Source organism: Myotis daubentonii, chromosome 6 (genome assembly GCF_963259705.1).
Source record: "Myotis daubentonii chromosome 6, mMyoDau2.1, whole genome shotgun sequence".
NCBI lineage: Eukaryota > Metazoa > Chordata > Mammalia > Chiroptera > Vespertilionidae > Myotis > Myotis daubentonii.
The window spans coordinates 18,076,865-18,102,228 of NC_081845.1; the positions used below are offsets into that span (position 1 = coordinate 18,076,865).

General features: G+C 43.8%; 1 protein-coding gene across 1 annotated transcript in view; it reads left to right on the top strand.

Moving 5' to 3' along the window:
* Positions 1-1,645: 1,645 nt before the first annotated feature.
* RSPO3 (R-spondin 3) overlaps positions 1,646-25,364 on the top strand; it is an 87,926-nt gene continuing 64,207 nt past the window's right edge. The window contains exon 1 of the mRNA XM_059700270.1: positions 1,646-2,255. Coding sequence (XP_059556253.1) covers positions 2,159-2,255 — 97 coding nt within the window. The 5' untranslated portion in view covers positions 1,646-2,158. The remainder of the gene's footprint in view (positions 2,256-25,364) is intronic.

The window sequence follows — 25,364 nt, forward strand, 5'->3', positions numbered from 1 at the left end:
TTACAACAATGTGCAGCATTGCAAGCTTGCAAAATGGGGTGGATAGGGGCAATAATCTTTTTTTCTCCTCTCATTTATCAACACGTAAGTTGAAGGCAACCTAGTACTGGGGATCACAAGAGGAGGAAAGAAAACGGAACACAAATCTTCCTCGCTTTCCCCCAAGGTTTCAGCTCTTTTCTAAACCTAAATTATTGGACATAAATATTTCCAAGGTGTCTATGAATCAAGGATCTTTTTAGAGTGACCTCCCAGACGTCTGGGGCTGTGTAACCCTGTAATGCTACACAGTGTGGTCCTGCAGATATTCCATTACAATCATAGGACAGGTCTGTATTAAAATCCCTTTGGGGGCTTGTGACTTTCAACTAAATGTTTCTTCAGTAACTACTGGAAACCCATCAACTTGTGCTACCGCAGAAAGGAGGTGGGAAGCTTACCACTAATGACAGCCAGGGTGTACTCCACTCCGAAGGGTAGCCCTGGGCTCACCCGCCCCCGGCCACCCAGGAACCTCATTTTCCGCTGTCCTGGGGTCCCTACCTCCGCTGGGAACAGAAGGAAGTAGCAGACCCTCCTCTCCTCCCCCAGTACCAGGAGAAACCTTTTCAAATGTCACACCCAGTCCCCCAGATGAGACACCAAATGGCACAACAGATCTGCTCCGGAAGATTGGGAGACTGGGGGTGAGAGAGCGCCCAGCGAGGGCAAGTGACTACGAGGGAACTGCTTGGGGGAGGAGGAACCGTCCAGGGCCGCGCGCGGCCAGGCTCAGTTTGGAAGAAAACCGCCGCGTAATTGAATTTCCAAAGGGACAATCCCGAGCGCACACACCTCTGGGTCCTACCCGCTCCGGTCAGGTAACCCGCGGCAGCGGCGACCTTCCGCAGCCACCGAGCTTCCTCCGGACCACCCGCCCCGCGCCTCACTGCAGCTACTTTTATTGCGAGAAAGGGAGGAAAGCAACAGAGGAGAGGCTTTAAAAACAAAACAAACAAACAAAAAACTGGGAAGTTGTCCGCAGCCAGAAACCCTCCAGCAATCTGCCAAGCGGTCAAGGGGCGAGCTGCCCAGAGCCCCGTCACTGCGCGCCGCGCTGGGGGTGCGGGCGCCCCGTGCAGAGCGCTCGGCCCGCGCGAGCTGGGTGCGCCCAGCCTTGACCTCGGAGACCGAGACCGGCGGGACTTGGGAGTCGGGCGCGGGGGGTCCCTCGCCTCCTGGACCTTCGGCCTCAACACTCCCGGGCCGCGCGCCCGCCTCTCCCCACGAAAGCTGCCCTTTGGAGGGCTCTGCTTCGCACGCAGCGCCTCCCCGGCTGCCCCGGCTCCCGGGCTCCCGCCTTCTTTGCAGCGCCCGGAGATGCTCCGCCGCACACCCGGGACCCCTCAGGCGCCTCTTCCCGTCCCTCTGCCAAAGCGCAACGCCTGTACTTTTCCAGCTCCCTCTTTCCCTCTTGAAATTGAAAGTTATTGAGGTCGCTCAGGGTTGTTGCTCCAGCAGTTTCCTTCCCCGCCCCCGAGCTCCCCCCGCCCCCCGCAGCCATGCCCCCTCCCCTTCCCTCGCCCCGTCTTTCCCTCCCTCCCTCCCTCTCTCCCTCCTTCCCTCCCTCCCTCCCTCCTCCCCTCTGGGGTTCTCCTGGCAGCCCAGCCCCACTGGAGCGGCTCCTGCTCGCGAAAGGCAGAAGCAGCTCGGGGTCTCTCCACCGTCCCTTGGCCATGGCCGCGGTGCCGACGGCGCTCGCTCCCCGACGCTCCCGGGGCCTCGGCCTCTGCCTCCGCCACCTCTGAGCCCCCGGGGCCGCCGCCGCCGCCGCCCGCCCGCCCGCTCGGATCCCGCCCGCGGCCGCCGCCGCCGCGCACCATGCTACCTGCGGCAGCCCCGGCGAGGCCGCCCGCTGCTCCCGGAACCCTCGGCGTTGACAGCCACCCTCGCGGAGCCGCCGCGGTCCAGGGCTCGGACCACTTGAAAGTACAATAGTTGGTTTCCCTCTCCACCCGCCCCGCTCCGCTGGCCAACCCAGCACGCCCATCGGATCCGAGTGGAGAAGTTGTCCGCCGCTCTCTGTACGCCTAACACCTACATATCTTCCTAAAACACTCAGCATAATTACCAATCAAAAGAAAAAGGAGGACAAGAAGGGAAACAGCACTGGGTTACTATGCACTTGCGACTGATTTCTTGGTTTTTTATCATTTTGAACTTTATGGAATACATCGGCAGCCAAAACGCCTCCCGCGGAAGGCGCCAGCGAAGAAGTAAGTGCGGGGTCTTTTCCGCCTTTGCTCCCTCCCTCCGCCGCGTTCACCTGTCGGGTCGCCCGGCCGGTGCGGAGCGGCACCCGGCGCGGCGGTCCTCCCGCCCTGCGCCCCACGCCTCCGACGGAGGTAACCGTTCAGGCTCCGGGAGGGACGGCGTCGCTCACTCCTTCCTCCCCGCATCCCCCCGTGACCCGCAGACACGCGCGAGCCGCAGCCGGGCATCCCGGGTGCCCAGGGCTCTCCCGCCCCCGGGAACTTCAGGTTCGCGGAGAAGTCGGGTCTTTCCTTTGACCAGCTCTAGGGATTCGCGCTTTCCTTTCGAGACTCGGGCGGGGACCCCGAATCCCAGGGACGCCCCTGCCCCCCGAGGAGACGCGAGGGGCGGTGCGCGCTCGCCCTGGCGCCCGGTCCCCTCGCGTCGCCGCCCCGCGTGGGGAGACCTGGCTGGGCTCTCCCGTGCCGATCGGCTGCTGAGAGCCCGCGGGGCAGCGGGGGGCGAGGGGGCGGACGTCTGCGCGGCCACTTGTCCTCGCCACACGCGAGTGGAGCCCGAGGCTGGAGAGGCGCGCAGGGTCCGCGTGTCCGCGCGCTTCGGAGCCGCTCGCAGCCCCAGTCCCCGGGCTGTGGGGACCCCGGCACCGCCGTGCAGAGCCGGTTTCCAGGTTCAGCCTGGCCTGTCACACATGAACATCTCAGGCTCTTTCAAGCCGGTCCCCTTTCAAGCGGGCAGACAGGTACAGGGGGTAGGGTGCCCCCTAAAGAGTCAAGCTCGCCTCCTCGCCGTCTCTGACCCTGACTCCGTGACTTGGGAGGTTGGCTTGTGGGCGCTTCTTTAGACCGTGTCCCCGCTGGGATGAAACGGGCACCCCCGGAGCACCTCCATCCAGGCCGGTCTGTGTGAAAGCGGTGCCCTCCTGAGATGAGGGCACAAACCCGGGAATGTCACCTCTCCCTGCCCCTGGGTAGCCCGGCGCGCCGGCCGCTCGAACGTCCGTGCCTGGGGCGCAGTCCCTTGGAGGACAGCAGAGCGGGGGTCGGAGGGGGGTCTTCCCTGGCTTTAGTGTGGGGGGGGCGCTGCTGGGGAGAGGGAGGGAGAAACCGCCCGGAGCCCTTGAGGGCACAGAGGGTGATGCTATTGCCTTGGCCCCTCGGACTTCCTGGGCGTGGGAGGCAACGACGTTGGGCGGCTCTTGATCGCGCGTGGAAAGCCCCCCTAGCTCCTCGGGACCGGCGCGGGCGCTACGCGGAGGACACAGCACAGGCTTGTGTGAGACGGAGATTTAGTCATCGCTTCCCCGCCGCTGCTCGCCCCTGCCCTACCCCTGGACGGGAGGGTCCCCTGAAAGCTGCCTTTGTGCCGCTGGCCTCCAGCAGACAAGGTTTGATTCACCTGAAAACTGCCTTTTAGAAACGTGGCGGGGCCCGAGCTCCAGGGGCTCCGGCCCGGCCTCACTGCCTCTCCTCGGATCGCGTGGCAGGGGGCGGGAGGACCTAAGTTAAGCTGAACGTGTCAGGGCATCCGATTTATTATTCTTGGCTCCTGGGTGGTTTCTCTTCCTCCTCACTCCTCCAGCCATCCTTTCACTCAAGCACTGCGCTCGCGCCTGCGCCCCCTCCCGCTCCTCCCCTCTCCTTCGTGTCCAGCTGGGGATCTGAGTCACAGGTCCATGGGAAGAAGGATGCCCATGCCCGGCACCAGCACAGCCTCCTAGTTGCTAATCCCTCTTCCAGCCGGCGCCCACCTGGAGCTCAAAGTCCACTCCCTCCACCCCACTGAGGACCCACGGGGCTAGAAGCCGCTCACTGGCTGGCTGGGGACCGGGAGCCGAGTGTCAGTGTGTCAAGTGTCTCCGATTGCAGTGTCGGAGCCCCTGAGTCTGAAGGAAGAGACAGTAAAGAAAGTTGGCCGTCCATCCGTTCCCACCTCCCTGGGCGAGGACAGCGGTGCGGGACGCTGCCCAGGGAGGCTGCCCAGAGAGCGCACCTCTAGGATAGGACCCTGGAGGAATCGCGGAGTCAAAAGGCAAACTGCTTCTCTGCCTTAATCATCTCCAGGCCGAGTCAAAGGCGCCCTCTGGTTGTGTAGCGGGATGAGAGAGGGAGTGGGTGGGACTGGGATGAAATTCCAATTATTCTGTGGGAGTGGGGCCCGGAGAGAGCTCCCAGAGCAGGGGATGCTCCTGCAGTCTGCTTTGGCGGCTGGGTTTGCTGGTGCAATCCTGGGAGAGGGGCGACCCCTTGCGTCCTCCGAGGAGACACGCCAGACTCTCTTGGCAGGTGCAGTAATGGGTTTGTTGTTGTTGTTGTTTTGGAGAATGAGGAAGGGGTGGTGGGGAAGGAGAGAACTTTGTTAAATGTCCAGAAACTCAAGGCCAAATTGCATGTGCACATATTCATTTCTTTAAAAATCTCTGAAAGAAACACATGGAGACTTTTTCTCAAGGACTAGGAAAGGTTTTCTGTAATGAAAAATAAGGTAACAGTCAAAGGGATTTTAGAAAGTGGTCTCTCCTGTTTTTCAAAGAGACAACTTCAGTGAATGTTTCAGAGTGTCCCTTCTAGACTGTAGTTAAATAGCTTCACTTCCTTAAACTCTTAATACATGAGAGAACATTGAACTAAGAACTTACGGTCTTTTGAATATTTTAGTAGAAAGTGTCTTGCACAAAAAGATATTCATTTGTAGTGTTAAATGTCAAGTTGAAGGAACCATGGTTAATCCTCAGATATAGCAAATGAAGCCATATCAGGCATTTCCCTCCTTTCCCCACACAACTGCTACACCCTTCTCTCTATGTTGTTGCAAACTAATGATATTGTTTCCTCTTATAAAAGAGACATTTCACACAGAACTTTTAAATATATACTATATTGAATTATAGGTTGATAAATACACAATAACGTTTTCACCTGTTTGGATTCATATCCAGTTCCTAGAGATGACTAAATTGAATTTATTTTAAGTAACAATGAAATTGTTACTTAAAAATTCCCAGGTAGCAATGTTTTCAGAGGTAAGCATTAGGATGCTCAATCAAGAACCTGAAATTCAACTTTTAATTTCTCTCCAACTCAGCCTTTGCAACTTAGTACAGTCAGCTTCTGAATTCCAGGTTATCTGCTAATAAAATTAATAGTCAAATTTGCCATGATAATAACCACAATACCTTACTATTTGCTCCACATTTTCACTTGAATTATTCATTTGAGCTTCTAAATAACCACTTGACCTAAAGAGGCGGGCATTAATATTCTCATTTCACAGAGATTGAACCCAAGAAACAGAGGCTAAGTAAGCTATACAAAATTATACAGTTAGTAAGTGAAGCTTGTCCCCTGCTATTTATATGATATGCTGATTCATGTGTGAGAGAAGATGTCAGGCATGCTAAGTAATCTTATGGTCTCTAGACCATCATTTATCCAATATGTTTGGAGAATATGCTGTTCTGCTTGACTGGAAGTTTTTGAAATGATATTTGTATGTATTATACATTAATGCCCAATGTCAAAGGATTAACTAACGAGTAATAATAGTGAAGCTTGTTAAATATAATATAATATTATTTGGTTATTCAGAAGTAATTGCAGGATCATATTATGCCAGAAGACTATTGTTAGAAACATCAGTTGCCACTGTAGTATTCTTTTTTGTAATGCCATGTACTAATTGGATTTTAATTTTTTAGATTTCAGATAAATGCAAGATTTGAAAAGCCATTGTATGCATAATAATTACAAAGTATCCATTGCACAATCTATAAAGCTTTTGAATCTTTCATAAAGGTGTTTTAAATAAAGGAGTAAGAATACAAAGGGAATATTTTAATGGTAATAAAATAAAAACGGGTTCATTGGAATATACTGGTTATTGCTCATGACATTGTTTCAGATGTCGAGCCATTCTTTGAGATTCTGATGCACTCTTGGTGATTACACTCTAGTCTTGGAAAATAACAAGTTAACAATAAGGTGGGAAAATATTTTATTTTGTTCTGAATTTTGTAATATTACTTTTAAATGAAGGTATGGTTTGGATATTGGCTACAATACATTTTCTCACCTGTCTACTTTTGTTAACAGTCTACCTTGTTGTTAAGAGAAATTTAATAGATGGTGACTTGAGTAAAATTTGCTGGAGAAGGTATATTCTGCAATATATCATGTGCTATCTGTGTGAATCACAAATTCAAACTCTTAGTAATGACATCTAAATATATGCAAAAGACTTTTAGTTTTGTGAATTCTAGTTTAATCATCATTAGACTATCAGATTATTTTATAATTATTTAAACTATTAAATTAATTATTTTATAGTTTAACAGAAGGATTTTACCAAGAACATTAAGGGTGATAATTTTTAAACATTGTCTTTTTAGTCCCAAGTTATTCTACATAAAGTAATTGAGAATATAAGAATGAGTGTGAAATTGATTTAATGTCATCATGTCTATATTACTTTAAGCATGAAATATGAACAGTATTTCAATTTGTAAGTAGGTAAGTTTTGCTAACTCATTTACATTAAATATTTCCCTGGCATTTAATATTCTACAAGTTAGATCCCCAGAATGCTATGAATGGAAATTACAACATGTAGTTAAAATTGATTTTCAAGTTATTATGGAGAGACCCTTGCCACACTACTACAAAACAAATTTATTAGTCATCTGATCATTTTAGACTATTTTTTAAAATATATTTTTATTGATTTCAGAGAGGGGGAGAGAGATAGAAACATTGATGATGAGAGAGAATCATTAATTTGCTGCCTCCTGCATGCCCTGCACTAGGATCAAGCCCGCAACTGGGCATATGCCCTGACCAGGAATAGAACCTTGACCTCCTAGTTCAGAGGTTGACGCTCAACCACTGAGCAATGCCGGCTGGGCTCACTTTAAACTATTTGAATCTGAACAGATATCTTTAAATTGCTACTAAATTCTAAAATATAAATGGTTAAATCTTTTTTAATGTAATAGTGCTCTAATTCTATGTAATGTTGATAGAATACTATGTGAAGTTGCCAGACCCCATGTAGAGTTAAGATCAAATTATCCTCCTGCCGTTATTGGAATGAACTATCAAAAATAAAACTATACTACCTATAATGATTTACTCAATCATCTTTTCCCTCTTTATCTCTATTCAAATGCTTCATTTTGCCCATTGTGCTAACCTCTCTTCCCACTTCCTTACTATTCACTCCCCTTTCGCCCACCCCAAAATCCTTTTCCAAGTAGTGAATTCTTGAAATGCCATCAGAGAGGGTATTATGTTTCATGAAATGTAAGAATCAACTTTGGTTACCGTTAGAAAAACATCATTCAGTTTGAGAGCATGGTAAGGATCATGCAAGACAGTGTGTTGAAATTATATGTTTTACTTGGTTAGGACTATTTCTTCTCTGAACAGTGCCTTGTACACTCACATTCTTTTGAGAATGACCATTTGAAAAAGTGTTGAATCATAAATTACATAGTGGGGTGTGTTTTTTTTTTTTTTTTTGCCTTGCTTTTGATTTTGAGGAATAATGTGGAATTGTGAAAAAAATTTTTTAAGGTTGAAAATTATCAGCTTATCTTAAAATTTACCGTCTGATGGACAACCTAGTAAATTTAAAACACTTTGCAATGATACCTTAAAAAAATTATATAGAACCTATAATAATAAAAGCAAAATATGCTAATTAGACTGGTCAGCCGAACAACCTTCTGGACAAAGCCACGCGGCAGGGGCCAAGGCAGAGGCGGTTAGGTGCGATCAGGCAGGCAGGTGAGCAGCTAGGGACAATCAGGCAGGCAGGCGAGCAGTTAGGGGTGATCCAGCAGACAGGTAGAGTGGTTAGGGGTGATCAGATAGGTAGGCAAGTGGTTAGGGGCTATCAGGCAGGCAGGCGAGCAGTTAGAAGCCAACGGTCCCAGATTGCGAGAGGGTGCAGGCTGGGCGGAGGACCCCTTCCTGCCCCCGTGCACAAATTTCGTGCACCGGGCCTCTAGTCTAAAATATACATCTGTAGAAGACATTGCCCATTTTTTCTACTTATTTAATTCTACCCATCAGACCTTCCCATTAAGGAATACTGCTAACACTCTGTGTAAGTACTCATCCAGCAATATTGAAAAGCATAGGATGTTCCACTCTCAAGAATTGTGGCAGTGCCGAGCATGCTTACTGTCTCAGTGCCATTGAGTGCTAAGTAATCCCATTTTATGCTCCAAAGGTGTTTCAACAACATGAAACTTTTAGGCAAATTACCTGAATTCTTTTTACATGTGAAACATTTGCATAATTTCAAAATTTTATTTTTAAAAATATGGTTACAGGTGCCTCTTCTCTGATGAGAGCATTTCTGCTTTATTTGTAATCTTGACAAGGAACCAAGTTACCATCTGCTGTCACTAACATGTTTCTGGAATTTTCTCAAAGAAAACTGGTACTAAAGGATATGATCACCCAATTAAATATATCTTTTAGAGCTTTTAACTGCCTTTATACCTCATGCAAGAATCTAATCCAGCATTCAAAACTCTACCTTATTAAAGTTCCATCTGACCTTTAAGAATTTGATGAATAGCGAGCATCACAAATTCATGATAGAGATGGAGGCCTAAGAAGCCATTGAGGAGAGTCCTCAGTGTATGTGAGGAAAACGAGACTGAGAAGTAGACCAGACTAGATCCAGCACTGCTCCTAACATCTGGATAACCTAGTCAAGGTTACCACACTAAGTTGCAGTTCCTCACCTGTGAAATAAGATGGTGGTTAAAAATTTATATCTAGCCCGGCTGGCGTGGGCTCAGTGGTTGAACATCGACTTATGAACCAGGAGGTCAGGAGGTCAAAGTTTAATTCCCGGTCAGAGCACATGCCTGGATTGCAGGCTAGATCCCCAGTGTGGGGTGTGCAGGAGGCAGCCAATCAGTGACTCTCTCTCATCATTGATGTTTCTGTCTCTCTCTCCCTCTCTCATCCCCTTTGAAATCAATAAAAATTATATTTTAAAAAATTTAGATCTAAGTGATTCCTATAGTCTCTTCAACTTTTCGTCTTTGGGTATGAGACGCATAAGTCAAGACTAGGGAGTTAAATAGTTTTAAACTTAGCTGTCTTATTCAACTAAGTTTAGTAGATAAAGATTAAGAATGAAAGCAAATATAAATATTCATTTACTACAAGTAAATTAATCATATAAACATTAGTTAATAAGTAATTTATCAAAGTCCATAATGAATTAATTATGATATTTCCCATCCTTCACAATTTCTAGTGCCTGAAAACATTAGCCATGGCACCAATCAGTGCACTCAGTCTTCAGGAGGTCCATCTTGTCCTTTGGCTCATAGTCATAGGGATCTGGTTTGGAACGTAACTTAAGAGAAGCTTTAGAAGTTCCCTATAATGGCAGACTTTCAGAAGGGGCCTGTGCTAGGATGAAGGTGGCAATTAAATGGCCCAGGTTTAGGGTAGTAAGGCCCTGTGCTATGACCGTTCCTGATTGAGCAAGAGAGCACATACAGCACATAATTTATATTATGAACAAATCCATAGGTCTTGGAAACAAGTTGGATATTAAGGAAAAAAGGAAGTGGACCATATTTGGCACTAAACTTTGGAGTATAAAGACTCAGGTCTGTGTGAATGGAAAAACAATCGATGGGAAGGTAGGAAAAGCATATGTGGTAAGAAACTTATTTTTCTTTTGAGTTACCTTTCTTGAGGGCCAGTTGAACATTTAGTAACTCCAAATTAAAGTTTCAGAGAGTGTCAGGGGCTGAAGATAAATATTTTGGAGTCACTCACATAAAGGGTATAGTTGAATGCTCAAGACAAAATCAAATGGTGCCTTGTTTATGAAAAGTGTTTGCAGTGCTGACATTAAGACTCACCCTTATTGGTAGCTTCAAAATATGATTTATTACACTAATGCATTTGTTTTAAAGAGTCTAATATATTATTCTCAACTATGGCTTCTCATTTTTACATATGGGACTCTCTGTATTAAATGAGACTGGTCACTGGTATCGTGAGCTGCAATTTGAACTTGCCAAATCTTTGAACTGAAGATCATACTTGGAAGTCGCATTAAATGTGAGACTATATTGCTTTGACACAGATCATAGGAAACTTGAAAAACTTTATGGTAAAGAAAAGACAAGTTTTCTTAAGATGTAAACATGATTTTTTGAAAATATTCCATTTAGATCTAGCATCTACTCAAAACAGTGCAATTCTATGTCCAAGTACATTTCTCTACAAAGTGCACTCTTAAAATAAGAGCATCTCAGGGTGGGATGAAACTGGAAGGAATCCAGTCCATACACACAGTGTGTGGATTACCGCTGCAACACCCCCACCGAGTAATTGTCCAGCCCTAGTAACCACTCCACTCCACACCCTCTCTTTCGTCTCCCAGTCACTTTGAACCTTCTGTATCAGAAGCAGGTTATATTTCTTAGTGTATCTATTCTCACAGTTCTCTTCTGAGACCTTGGCATGAGCATGGGATTGGATTCAGTTACCTTAAAACCCATTTCTCAAATGAATACACAATAATGCAATGCACTCTAGTCACTCCCAAAAATTGTCCTCAGAAAACTAGCTGGTAAGCATATTTATAATTATACCCCGATACAAAGCACATTCCGGAGAGTAAGTGGTAAGCAGCCCCCATTTTATAACCACATAACACAAACCGCCACCACACAATATAAAATAACAGAATTTGTGAGCTGCTTGTTTTAGAACACTGCTTTCTTAACATATGCTTGATAAGCTGGTAAGAAAAAGAACAGCTAGTTTCTCATTACTATGTTCTCCACTCATGCAAAAGGACCTCACAGATATGAACACAGTCATCTCCACACAGGCTGTCATGTCAGGAGAGGCGTGTCAGTCACATTTTGCTGAGGAGAAAGAAGAAAAATGTTGTGCCAAAGTGTGTGTAAATGCTTCATAGCCAGCTATAGCTTTCTAGTTCTCAGAGCCACTGTAATATACATTTTATCTGCATATAATACATTTATATTTACTTTTTGAAACGAGTGCTGTGATAATGGCTATTACTTAAATAGCTGCTGTGTTCTAACTATCTGTGAGGGCCCGACCCTGAACTTGATGTTTTTTTGCAAATATTATCTCATTTAGTCCACACACTCACCCTGTAAGGAAGGTGCCAATGTCCCATGTTAGTTGCTCCAGATCAGTCAATGAAGATGTAGTGGACCTGGGATTCCAGCCCAGCTGACTCTAAAGCCCAAGTTCTCCCCGGATTTCTTCTCATCACCTCAACTCTTGGGATTGGTATGGAAGCAATCACGGAAGCATTTTCTCAAACCTCACCTTACTTTTTCTTTCCCTTACTCACCCTTTGCTCATTATTTCTTCCTCCTCATTTGACAAACCACAAGTTTTTTCAAACATTTACTATAGAGTTTGCTTCTGGTATTCTGATATTCTCTCCCTTAGCTCTTTTTCTTCTTTACCCTTTCCTCTCTTTCTTGAAACCTGCCCTATTAATGATTTTAAACATAAAAAGTTGCTGATTTTTTTTTTCATTAGGACAATAGGCTAGCACAGTTTATATGAAATGCTCTGAGATTATTCTTCCCATCTACGGTGTGGATGTCCAAGATAAGATTAACTTAGGCATGAGGATGTGGGTACAGTCTATAATTTTTCAGTTAAATATCAAAATCTGTCTATGTAATTTACAACCACAATAGATATTTCACTGACTAGCTTTTGTTATCCAGAAAAGTTATCTTTATGGTGCTTCATAAAATCTGTTATTTATATTACTTTTACCATAAGCATTAACAGTAACCTCCACTCTGAATTTTTGTTTTATGGGCCTTTGTACAGTAATTTTCAATCCTGATTTCAAATGAAAATCACCTGGGGATCTTTAAATAAAAAAAAAGAAAAAAGGCAAATCAATGCCAGACTACACCCTCAACCAAACGGAGCAAGCTCTGGGGCTGGGGCCTGGACATATGTATTTTTTAAAATAGTCCTGTTGGATCCTTAATTTGAGAATGGCTATCACTGCTGAGCAACTGTTGAAAACAGTGCCCATTCATGAGGGTTAGATAGATGAAAAAGCCTTGCGTAGTGTGATAAGAAATGAGATATATGTCATTTGAACAGGTAATAGTTTAAAATATAAAACAGTTAGATAATCCCATATTGTTTATCAATAGAGTAATGTTAAAGTTGTGACACTGCCTAGTGCAGACAAGACCAGCTGATAGAGAACTGTCTCAGCCAAAGAGTCCAAGAAAAGAGAGCCAAGGCGCACAGTAGGGCACCGTAGTGAGTTGAACAGTTATGGACTTCATTGAGTAAGAATACAGCTGCTGGGGGAGGTGTAATCTGGGCTGACTGTGCTTGCTGCTGAACTCTATGTACCATGAGTGAGCGAGGCAGTAAATAGGATAAAAGATGGGGTATCAGCCATGCCACAAAGGGTTTTCAAAGCTACTTAATAAGCAAATGTTTTTATGTCATACCTGCTGACTGGTAATGTACCCTAGAGTCCTCTTTGTTTTTAGGAAAACATAATGGTTAGAGAACTGCCTAATAATAAATAAACATCCCATTGTTTAATAGTTTCTACAATCCCTGACCAACTTTAAATTGACTACTGGTGATTGTAAAACTACTATAAGTAACATAGTTTTAACTCTCTTAATGGGTTAAGTTTTGTAGTAGGTTGTTTATTCATGAACTTACTGATTTTTTTCTCTCCTAATGTGCTCTTCCTTGGTTTTTTCTAGTCTAGGAAGGATTTTCAAACCTTGTCACAAACCAGAGAAAGCTCCATGGATAGTGAGGTGGAAGTCTAGGCTTCCTGTCAAACTTAATTTTGCTTGTTAAAGGGGCTTGTTGGGAGAATTTGGGTTCTAGTGAGTCACCAGGCCAAATCCCAATAACCACACTTGCCAAAAGTAATTAGACTGAGGAAAGCCAGGCTCCTCGGAGGAGGGTCATCACAGCACACTTGAGCCATTGCTACGTGGTCAGACCTCGTTACTTGTCCCTGAGGATTGGGAACAATCATGAGTTATAAGGAGCAGAAAATCCACCAGAAAACAATGCTTTCCACCAATTTTTGTTTTCCCTTCAATAGGTTATTCACCCTAAGCACGCAAGAGATGGAAATATGCCACTGGTATCCGTACACAGTTCATGTCACCATCACCATATAAACCACCTTGTCTGCGTGCTTGAGTACAAACACACGTACAGAACTCCTGCTGTCATCATTCCAAGTTCTCCCCCTCCCTTCCTGAGTAGATAAAAAGAACCCAAGGAATTTAGTTGTCTTTGTAAAAGAGGTGTCTGATTAGGATGGAAAGGGAAGGGAAGGGACTCTTATAAACATCCTAAGGTCAATGTACATATAGTATTACTGAATTAACCCTTGGAAATAAGAACATAGTAGTATAATACACCAGGACTGGAGTTCTAAAATCTCTAGAGCTAGGAAAAGGCCAACAATAAACTTACGATTTCTTATACTGAAAAGAATACCATGCTGAAACATGGTACCATAAGGAGCTAAGTAGAAATGATCAATAACTAAGCAATGCTCTAATTTTAAATCTTTCTACAGGCAAATATTAAGTTAGCATAAATATACTTAATAACCTAAGTGAAAGTTTGCCTTTAAAATTATTGGCATTGCCTCAAATACCCAAAATAGAGACTCTGTCACTTCATGTGATGGATTTTCAATGGAGCAAGGACACAGATCTCCCACTGATCATATTGTTAATGTGGTAAGTTTCACATTCCTTAATGACTCAGGATGACTTCAGCATATTTCAGTACTCCTATGACCTTAGCCCAGCTATTTTCAACCAGTGTGCTGCAAGAGGCACACTGGTGTGCCACAAAATTTTTTAAAACATGCAATACCTGACTATTTAGTCAGGGGCACTGACCTCTTTTCCCTTACATTGTCAAATTTAAAAAATGACAGCAGCCAACACAATAGCCCTCTGATGTAAGTGAATCAAAATGACACCTAGTTTTTTTATCATATTGGAAAATTATATATATATATATATATATATATATATATATATACATATATATATATATATACATATATTTGGTGTGCTAAAGAATTTTAATAATTATTTTATGTGTTCCATAAGGTGAAAAGGTTGAAACTCACTGCCTTAGACTACTAGATCTTTTTAAGCATGTGGATAGGTGATACTGCTTATTTTAAATCCACTGATGGGCAGGCAGTCAGATTCACTTTCTGGCCAGCTTTCTCTAGCAACTGGAAATCTCCAGGTAATACTGGAAAATAAACCATGACCTTGTGCACACCAAAGAATTATAATGACCTGCTGTCAATATATTACCAATCTAATGGAAATGTTTGATTTTCTTTGGTCTTGAGTTTGACCATGAGATAATCTAAGAATAGAAGAATCCTAATTTTTGGAAATGTAGCAGCAAATGTTACCTGTGTTTACTTATTTCACTACCTTTTGATGGCATGTAGTTTCTGCCTTGAAATACAAAAGATATAGGCAAATGCTGCTTGGCCATAAACTAAATGAGCACATAAATGAGCAGCTAAGTATTTGTTTTTTACAGAACTCAGTCTTGCTTTCCAAGTTATGACCAATTTGTTGATCTAAGTCTAAAAGAACCGCACTACTTTTTGGTAACAAGAAATAAAGCCCAAAGGTGGTATCATCAGCCCCTCTGCCCTCAATTCACCCACTCATTTCATGCCATCTCCAAAATGGAAACTCAGCCCCCTCCACAAAGACCAACGTAATTTAAAAGGGACAGTCTCTCTTTCCTATAGCACATTTCTAAGACGTCCATCCAACTTTCCAGTTTGTCTAGCACTTGATGTCGATCCAACCTTTTTTAAAAAAATGTTTTTATTGATATTTTTTAGAGAGAGAGGAAGGGAGAGGGATAGAGAGATAGAAATATTGATGAGACAGAAACATCGTCAATTGGCTGCCTCCTGCACACCCCCACAGGGGATCGAGCCCGCAACCTTAGTATGTGCCCTGAACTGGAATCAAACTGGTGGCCTCTTGGTACTGGGTCAATGCTCAACCACTGAGATACAGCGGCCAGGCTAGATCCAACCTTTTAACGCAGATCAGTGGGATTCCCTTGGAAGCCAGGTAGGCTTACGGCAGGACCATGTGGATGCATCCTGGTCCCTAGCACAGTCAATAGCATGTGCCATCCACTTGGCACTGAGCCCAGGACCCAGCCCTGATTCATGTGTGTTTTCATACTTGTGGGCATTACATGCCCATCCCTCAATAATACTTAATTTCTGAAAGAATAAAGGGGAGTTTCAGGCGCTCCAAACCATTTTAGGTTACCACTATCATTTTCAGCACCCATGTGGACATCTCACATTGCAGGAATTCATTGTAAACGATTTGCCCCTGAACTTAATATATTGCCCACACTATACGTGGAGCGTTTACAATCCCAGGAAACTTTATGTAATACTTTTTAACCAAACTACTTAAATCACTGGCTGTGGGGCAGAAGTGCTATCATTCATCAAATAACACATTTCAAATGAAAATTGCCAAGATTTTCCAGGGCAGGACATTTTCTCCACCCTTCCTAGCCCAAACTCACTTCCTCGTCCACTCCCCAAATTCTAAACCACTACTCAGACGAATTGAACAGTGGTAATTTTAGAATCTTCCAAAGAAAAAACAAACACACAGATAGCCCAGCTAATTTCTAAAACACTGTTGCCTTTATCTTGGCAGATTTCAGCCCTCTCCTTTCCCACTCTTGCAGGCTGACTCTCCCTCCGCAGCTCATGGAAGGAACAAGGTATTTCTGTCTCCTGAGCACCTTAAGGACCATTGCACAGAATGCGTTTGGTGCTCATTCACACTTCTTCAACAGGCTTCTTTCCTCAGCGACAATTTATTTACTAGGTCTCTGAAGCCTAAATGATCCCTTTAAACCTGAGGAAATTGGAGAGTCATTTTTATAAGAGCAATAAACGAAAGTGGCTGTTCAGATACTTTCCTTGAACTGGTCCTCACACTGAAGTACCTTTTTGTTCATGCAAATCCTTGATATTCCAGCAAGCTGCTCCCTAAAATTCTGTTGCTGCTTAATATGATATGACCAGGGACCAGCCATCTCCCCTCCCCCCCACACACACACCAGCCCCCTGCTCCTGGGAGTATGCCAGCAATTTTGCAGAATTCATTCTGACAACTGTTCTGGTATAAATATTTAGAGAAATCCTTCCATTAGAGATTAAACAACGTGTAAGTAACGGTTCATAAATGATAGATCTTACTAATGTTTGCAACAGCAGGCCTTATGCTCTCTGATGCCCAGATTCCATGCTGTACACCGAAAAAAAGACTAAGGGGAAAAGAATCAAGACCAGAATTACATTGAACTGCATGTAATTTGAACTGCAAGATAGTATTTTAAGTTACCACTACAGAGCTGACATGTTTTCATGTGCACAGAATGTAGGGGGAATGAGTTTCTTTAAATTGCAAATAGCAAAAGTTTGCTCCTGGCGTTGTAGTGGTTTAAAAACGGCTAGAAGAGTCTGGCCAGTGTGGCTCAGTGGTTGAGTATCAATCTATGAACCAGGAGGTCACGGTTCGATTCCTGGTCAGGGCACATGCCCGGGTTGCAGGCTCCAGGAGGGAGGCAGCTGATCAATGATGCTCTCTCATCATTGGTGTTTCTATCTCTCTCTCCCTCTCCTTTCCTCTCTGAAATCAATAAAAAGCAAACAAAACAAAACAAACAAAAAATGGTGAGAAGCAATTACAGATCTTTTTATTACCATGCATTTCAAATGCAGTTCATAGCTATCTCTCCATATTCCCACCAAATGAGGTAATATATCTGAGATCCTATGTGATGTAAAGTCTGGTTTTTATCTCCTTATTCAAGAACCATTAAAAGAGATGATGGCTGAGCTCTAATGCTAATATCAAATGTCATTTATTAAAATAGGCTGCTTTGCCCTAACCGGTTTGGCTCAGTGGATAGAGCGTCGGCCTTTAGACTCAAGTGTCCCAGGTTCGATTCCGGTCAAGGGCATGTATCTTGGTTGCAGGCGCATACCTAGTGGGGGATGTGCAGGAGGCAGCTGATTGATGTTTTTCTCTCATCAATGTTTCGGACTCTCTATCCCTCTCCCTTCCTCTCTGTAAAAAATCAATAAAATGTATTTAAAAAAAATAGGCTGCTTCTCCAGTGTCAAGGGCTAGAAGCTCACCATGTTTCACTTGTGTGTTTTTCAGTGTGCTTGATGTTGTTATGCTGCTTATTCCATACTAGGGGATCGTACGGCTAAGTGATTTAAGCATCAGAGACTCCACTGACAGAATTCCTACTTAACTCTACAGTATTAATGATTGCTGTGATACTGGACTAGAACAGGTGTGCATCCTTTAGTTATCATTGTCACACTAAAGAGGTTAAAATATCTATAATGGGATTTTACTTTTGCTTCAAATATACAATGACAATCATTCACCGCCGAGTCTCCAGTTGAGTCCCACCTGAATCCTGTATTTGTTCATGATTCAGCAAAGAAAATAAAAAAAGATTTAAGGGGGACGAAAGGGAAACTTCATAAACGTCATGGCAGGAGAATAACACCTTTCTAATTGCCTTTTTAGAATCTAGGTCTTCTGGAATTTGGACTATAAAGAAATCTCCCTGTAGGAGGCAGGTGAATTGATTTCTAATTAATACTCTGCTATATGATTTAGACAAATCATTTAGTCTGTGGTTCAGTTGCATCCACTATAAAATGGGACTAAAATCTTTTATTTACTTGAAAGGAGACTGATCTTAAAGCCCCCCCCCCCCAACAGTAAGATCAAAGAGCTTTTCCTTTTCCTTGTTGTAGCTTGCTCTAACCTTAGGTAGTTGTCAACAGTTCAAGAAGTTGGAGTTAGGACTTGAATTAAAAAGCATAAGTTTCTCTTTGTAGTCTCATGGAAGTCTTCAGGAAGCTTACAAGTGAAAAGTAAGTTCCATTGAGGGGAAAAGTCTTAGGAAAAATGGAAACTAAATGTAGCCCTAATTAAAACAACATAAATGTGTTCATTCAACAGCTGTTTATTGAACATGTAGTATGTGCTGGGATTACAAAAGTGAGCAAAACACTCATGAAACCTATCCTTGTAACGTGTCACAATGGTTCAGGAAAGAAAATAAGGAGCCAGAATTAGATATTTGGCTCAAGAAAAAGTAAAACGGTTAGATACTCTTTATAAGCTGTATAACATTTTTCAAGACTTGTTTAAATAGAATTCAAAAATTAATTAGTTTACAAATGAGACTAATGCACACCCGATTATTCTCTGGAAAACAAAGATGCCAGACAGTCTGGGGATGAAGCCGGAAGGTGGAAGGAAGATCGACTGGAAACACTGGAATTTATTGGACCTCCCAGTATTTTCTTGTCTGAAAATTTATGACCAGTGAACCGGAGTCATCAGTTAGCATGACGTTTGTGACAATCATAGGAAGTATGCTATGCGCACTGTAAACGTAGTTGGCATTGTTAGGTAAAGCTTGTAATGGAGTGGCATAGTTTGGCTGAGCTAATTTCCATTTTTAGCACATTGACTAATTTCTAAAGTTGATCTTTTACACTAGTTCATTAAGTGGAATTACTTTCACCAAACAAACATTAAAATATTTTATGTTTAAAAATAGTGCATTTTTTGTCCATCTCTCCCAAGCACTTTCAAATCTTTTTTTTCTTTATTTTTTTTTCCATTGCCATTTATCCCCCCTATAATCTCTTCCACGTCCACCCGACCCCCACAATCACCACACTGTTGTCTGTGTCCTTGAGTTCTTTCTTTTATGCTAAACCCTTGACCACTACATGGACCATACACTCCCATCTACCTAAAGCACCAATTTGGCAAACACATATCGGCAAGTTATTTGAATTTCTTATGGAAGTCTGTTGATGGCCTTTCCTAACATCAATTGATAGCTTTCAAGATGTCAGTTGCCAGACTTCAGCGTTTTGAAAATAACATGATCCTGTTCTTTTCTATATATTGTTGCTAACTTGTGAAGGGTTTTGAGTAAAGAAAGGTAAGCATCAGGTATTTTTATGTGCCAGCTCAGGTAACCCTTACAACAATCTCATGATACATTGATCATTATTTTATAAATGAAGAAACGGAGGCTCAGATCACCCAAGGAACAGATCAAAATGACGTAGGCAGACATGATGGAACTAAGTGTATACCCAGATCTTCTGACCTAAAGCACTGCTTTCCCCATTACACTCTGCTTTTCAATAAGACTCCTAAAGGAGAAAGCCAGAGGAGGGTTAAACGTGGAGAGTTCTCTGTCTGCAGCTCAGAGTGAACTGCTAGTGGTTCCTTAGACAAAAAGTGAGGGTGAGAGAGTAAACCAGGCCCATTGACAGACGTGATTACTTGCGAAGTGCAATGAGAAGCCTTTAAACTGTTTTTAAAGCAGGAGCCTGATTAGATCATAACTATTGTTTTTTAAAGGTCACTCTATGGTAGCATTAGTCCTGGTAGGAAATGGAAGTTTAGCGCTGTTAATTAAGGAGGGAGAGTCCCTAGGAAAGGGTGGTTGGAGGTGGGGGTGAGGAGGCTCCTAAATTTCTGGCTTTAATAACTGGATGGTGGCACATAGTAAGTAGAAAATATTAGAGAAAGAATGCATGTGGATTAGGTGTTCAACGTGTTTTCATAGTAAGATGTTGGGGAATAACGCATACAGCATGATCCTCTCATATTACGTTAGAGGAAAAGAGAGATCCAGAGAAGTTACTTGATTGAAGTCACCACTTTGTAGTGGAGCAAAGAGTAGAAACAACTCCTGTGGCCATTCTGCAACACTGGGCACCATAGAACAGATGAATGGTTCAGGACCAGCATTCCAGAGAAGTGACCTGTGGGTCTTCTGGCAATCTGACCTCTTATTTAATCAATTCTCATTTCAAAGAGAATTATCTGTACACTGATGAAGATTTATTTCACAGTCTCTTTATTTCATTACTCTATGAGATCCAAATCTTAAAAAGTTACTATAACCTATTACCCAAGAGAACATGATGCATGTTAGGGCACAATAAAAACAACAACAAAAACAGTTACCCATACTCTCATCAAATACAAATGATTAGGTTCAAATCTGGCACTGAGTTGGTGAGATATAATTATGCTCATTATTAAAAACTAGAGGCCCAGTACACAAAAATTTGTGCACTGGAGGGGGGGGGTCCCTCAGCCTGGCCTGCGCCCTCTCGCAGTCTGGGACCCCTCGGGGGATGACCACCCGCTGGCTTAAGCCTGCTCCCCGGGGGATTGGGCCTAAGCTGGCAGTCAGACATCCCTCTGGCAGCCTGGGAGCCCTCGGGGGATGTCCACTTGCCAGCGGGAAGCAGGCCTAAGCTGCAGTCAGATACCCTTAGTGTTGCTGAGGAGGTGGGAGAGGCTCCCACCACCACCGCTGTACTGGCAGCCATCAGCCTTGCTTGTGTCTGAGCAGAGCTCCCCCTGTGGGAGCACACTGACCACCAGGGGGCGGCTCCTGCATTGAGCGTCTGCCCCTTGGTGGTCAGTGTGTGTTATAGTGACCAGTCATTCCCAGTCATTCTGCTGTTAGGGTCAATTTGCATATTACCCTTTTATTATATAGGATAGAGGCCTGGTGCACGGGTGGGGGCTGGCTGGTTTGCCCTGAAGGGTGTCCCGGATCAGGGTGGGGGTCCCGCTGGGGTGTCTGGCCAGCCTGGGTGAGTGGCTTATGGCTGTTTGCAGGCTGGCCACAGCCCCTTCAGGGTGGGGGTCCCCACTGGGGTGCCTGGCCAGCCTGGGTGAGGGGCTGATGGCTGTTTTCAGGCTGGCCAAGGCCCCCAACAGGGATCCTCACCCCATGAGGGTGTGGCCATCCTGGGTGAGGGGCTGATGTCTGTTTTCAGGCTGGCCAAGGCCCCCAACAGGGATCCTCACCCCATGAGGGTGTGGCCATCCTGGGTGAGGGGCTGATGTCTGTTTGCAGGCTAGCCACGGCCCCCAGCCACCCAAGCTCCCAGTGAAGGCTGGCTGGAAGCAGGTATCTGGGATTTATTTATCTTCTATAATTGAAACTTTGTTGCCTTGAGCGGAGGCCACAGCCCGCCAGGGCAGGCAGGAAGCTTGGCTTCCTCCATCACCGGGGAAACCAAGCCTCCTGTTTGCTCCAGCTCCGTGGCTGCCTGCCGCCATCTTGGTTGGGTTAATTTGCATATAGTTGCTCTGATTGGCTGGTGAGCATGGCTTGGGGCATAGCAGAGGTGCAGTCAATTTGCATGTTTCTATTTTATTAGATTAGATAATATATCATTATGTTTGTATATATTTTATTTTTTCAATACCCTTATGAAATGTGTAGAACAAGTTTTACCATTCTCAATTTTACAGATAAAGCTCAAAGACATTAAGTGACATGTATAGTATCACAAAACTAATAAGTGGCAGAATCCAGCCTCAAGTTTCTATTATAGGGGAATATTTGGTTTTTGTTTTGTTTTGTTTTCTTGCTTTTTTGCTGCGAAAAGCTTTATTGTTTCATTTGGTCCAATGCATGGGAGAGGGCTTCAGGGTTGGGGGGCAGGAGGTAGGGGGGTAAGAGATCAACTAAAGGACTTGTATGCATGCATATAAGCATAACCAATGGACATAAGACACTGGGGGATAGGGGAGGCTAGGGGACTGTCTAGGGCTGGGGGATAAAATGGACACATATGTAATAACCTTTGTAATACTTTAAGCAATAAAAATAAATAAAAAAAAAAATAAAAGAATGGCTAGTAGTTTCTGGCAGAGGCTCAGGCAAAAGCCAGACACCAGGGGAATGCAGAGGGGGCCCTCAAAGGCCTCTGGGCTCCAAAGGTGCTTGAGGGCGAGCCTTTCGAAAGGATACTCCTCAGCCCAGCCTGGAGGCTGGCAGCCTGTGGAGGTGAGGCAGGTGTTACCCATCTCCTTGATGAGTTTCACCTCCTCTCCCCGGAAGTGGTTCTGCAGGAAGTCCCAGAGCTGAGTGTTTGCGCAGGCAGAACCCAGGGCTGGCAGCTCCACAAGGGCCTGCAGCTCCACAAGGGCCTGGTTCAGGGTCCTCTCCAAGGCCAGGGCGGCTTCCACGGCACCCTGAGTTTTGCCGACTCACCTTGGGGAGGCTTTAGCTCGTCCTGGAAGAGAATGCGGCCACCGCGCTGGTTTTGCATCTTTAAGAGACACTCAGTGCCCTCGGCTTCTTCTCTGCCAACTCGTGGAAGAAGCGGCCCCGCCCTCAAGAGCCATGTTGTTGGTGGAAATAGAAGCCCAGAGAGAGGTAGGTGTGGGAGGCCCACAGAGGCAGGCTGGCCAGGCGGTTGAGCACAGCCTTCACATGAGTGGGATAATTCTAATGAATTTGGGAGCTCATGGTTGTTTGGCAATAAGTAGTTAAGGTAGGAAGAAACCCGGGGTGTTGGCTGGTCCCGGAGATGGTCCTGAAGGTGGTGACTGATAAGACGCAGGAGAGAGGCTGGAGGCTGGAAGAAGGAGTGTCCCTGGGTCTATTCCATCCAAACACTGTTGAAGCAAGAGACAGATTGGAACGGCCAAAGGCACTGAATATTTGGGTTTTTGTTTGTTTATTTGTTTTTTACTAGAAGCCCATGGCCTTCCCTGCATTGCCACTATCCCATTTATCTCCTGTGAAGTTCCTACTATTGGTTTAATTTCTTTGGGTTTGCCATTAAAGGCATGTAGAGTAGGGGAGATCTTTGTTCAGGTGATGTTATTTTTACTGGCTGACAAGGTGAATTGCTGGATCTTTAAGGTCCTTTCCCATTTGAATACCTAATTGTGAGCCCATCACAGGGAGAAGGAGAGGAGAGGGTGCCAGATAAGCTATTTTAGAGAATGAACAAAAATGTTTTCAAATCTAAGAATAAAATTTTAAGTTCTTGGCTCCCCTAATAGTACTAATAAGCTAAAAATAATTTATAAAAAGAGACTCATAGTGATACATTATTTTGTAAAATGATTAAGAAAAAAAATTTCTCATTTTGTAATATCATTGTCTGTAATCATTATTTTTGAATTAAGATCCTCGAATAAGCTCCCTAATTAAAATTGACTGGTGTGATTTTGGTGAGGCAGAGTGTCCAAGGCAACATGCTGATAGGGTTATGATGGAAAATGAGCCATGTTGGATCTTTTTGTAACAAAAGGCTTTGGCTCTGTAGTCTCCATGGAGAATGATCATTTATAATGGGTTGCAGGAAAATTTGTTTTATCCTGTGGGGAAGACAGGAAATGAGAGGAATTACTGTCAGGTGTCTCTACTCCTACTTTGGGCAATTTTCATGACTAACTTTCCAGGTCCTGTCTCCACAATGACCACTTAGCCAGAACTCAACACTGGGGAGTGAGCTCAGACACTGGAAAACATGAGGGAATGTGGCTGCTTTAAGGAATGAAGCTTAGCTACTCCGTTCTTAGCTCTCTTTGGCTTTGGTAAAACCCTTAGATTCCATATCTTAATTCGTGCATGCTCAGGTAGGATGGTTGAAAAGCATCCCCCCTACCCTGAGACTTTGTTTTCTGAACTCCTGTGTTTTCTGAACACACAAACAACTTTTCCTAAAATTTCATCACCTTTCAAAGCAGTGATGTTGCCTTGTTATCTTCACAGTAAACTTCTTAAGTGGCTTCATATGTTTTTGCTGAATCTTTTCTCCTCTGTTTCTCTCCATCAATTTTACATTTCAGTCAAACAAACAAATAAACAAAAAACCAACCCTAAAGAGTGCCACTAATGCTAGCTGATCCCAGTCAAGGCACCCAAACTTCATAAACCTCATTTTTTTGTTTTGAGGAGTTTTGATATGTGTTTTTTTTTTTAGCTAAAACAAAGGGGGTTTATTTGTTCTTTATGATTTATTATGAACTGTTAATGTGCCTAGTCCTGAGCTATGTGTTTTTTATACAAAATGTAAATGAGAGAAGTCCAAGTCCCCAGGACCTCAAAAATAATCATTTTTATCTGCTTTTCTTCCTCTCTCAATTTTTACCTGCTTTTCTCCCTTTCTTTAGATATCAACTCTCCTTCTAGTTTGATATCCAAATCTCCTTTTCTCCGTTAATTACATTATTTTGTGCCTGGCTTCCCAAGTTAGAAACCACCACATCAACACTTACTACTCCTTTGTTTGCCCACTTAAAACTGATTTTCAAATCCTGTTTATTCTCCTTCTTGAAAAGCTTTAAATCCATGCCCTCTTTTCATCCCAGCAATGCTCTCCTTATTCAGCTCACAACAGTGTCTGGTACAGAGCATCACATCCCAGTCACTCTCTCAATGTGTAGTCTCTCCTTCGTTGATTCTTCTCTCCACCATCAGATCTTAAAACCAAATTAGATCATGTCACTAACTTGTCCATAAACAGTTCCTCCAAATTGCATAGAAGGTTAAATGCAAACCCCCACCCAGTTTCCCCTTATTTTTTAAAATTCAGGTCAAATTTCAGGTCTTCCAAGTAGGGGTGCCCAGGTGGTTAGTTGTTTCCTTCCTACCACACTGCCTTTACTTTGTCCATAGTCTCTCGCCATACTTGAACCCCTAGGTCTTCACCTTTCCTAAAGCACCAAATATCATTTGGCAAACTATGTTAAGGAAAAGAGAGAAAATGTATTGGAGTCTCTATGGTAGTAGAACTTCCTGAAAGACAGATTTATGTTCAATATGGGAAAATATTTCAAAATGTTCAATATAAGGAGGTGCTGTAAGATAATTATATTGGCTGCACCCAAATGTCATCAGATTAGACATTATTAAATAGACTGTTCCGGGGAAGATGTTTGAACTAAATCCCTCTAAAGTTCCAAAGGCTTATGACTCTATCAGCTGCAAGCTAATTAACTACATGGACCTCGGTGTTCTCATCTGAAATTTAAGAGAGAAGGAAGAGCTCTAAGATCCTTTTAAACTCCACAGTTGTATTCACCATCTCCTAAATCATCTTTATGCTTTTACATAATTGCTTTTGATCATAACATTCTCTCTCTTTCC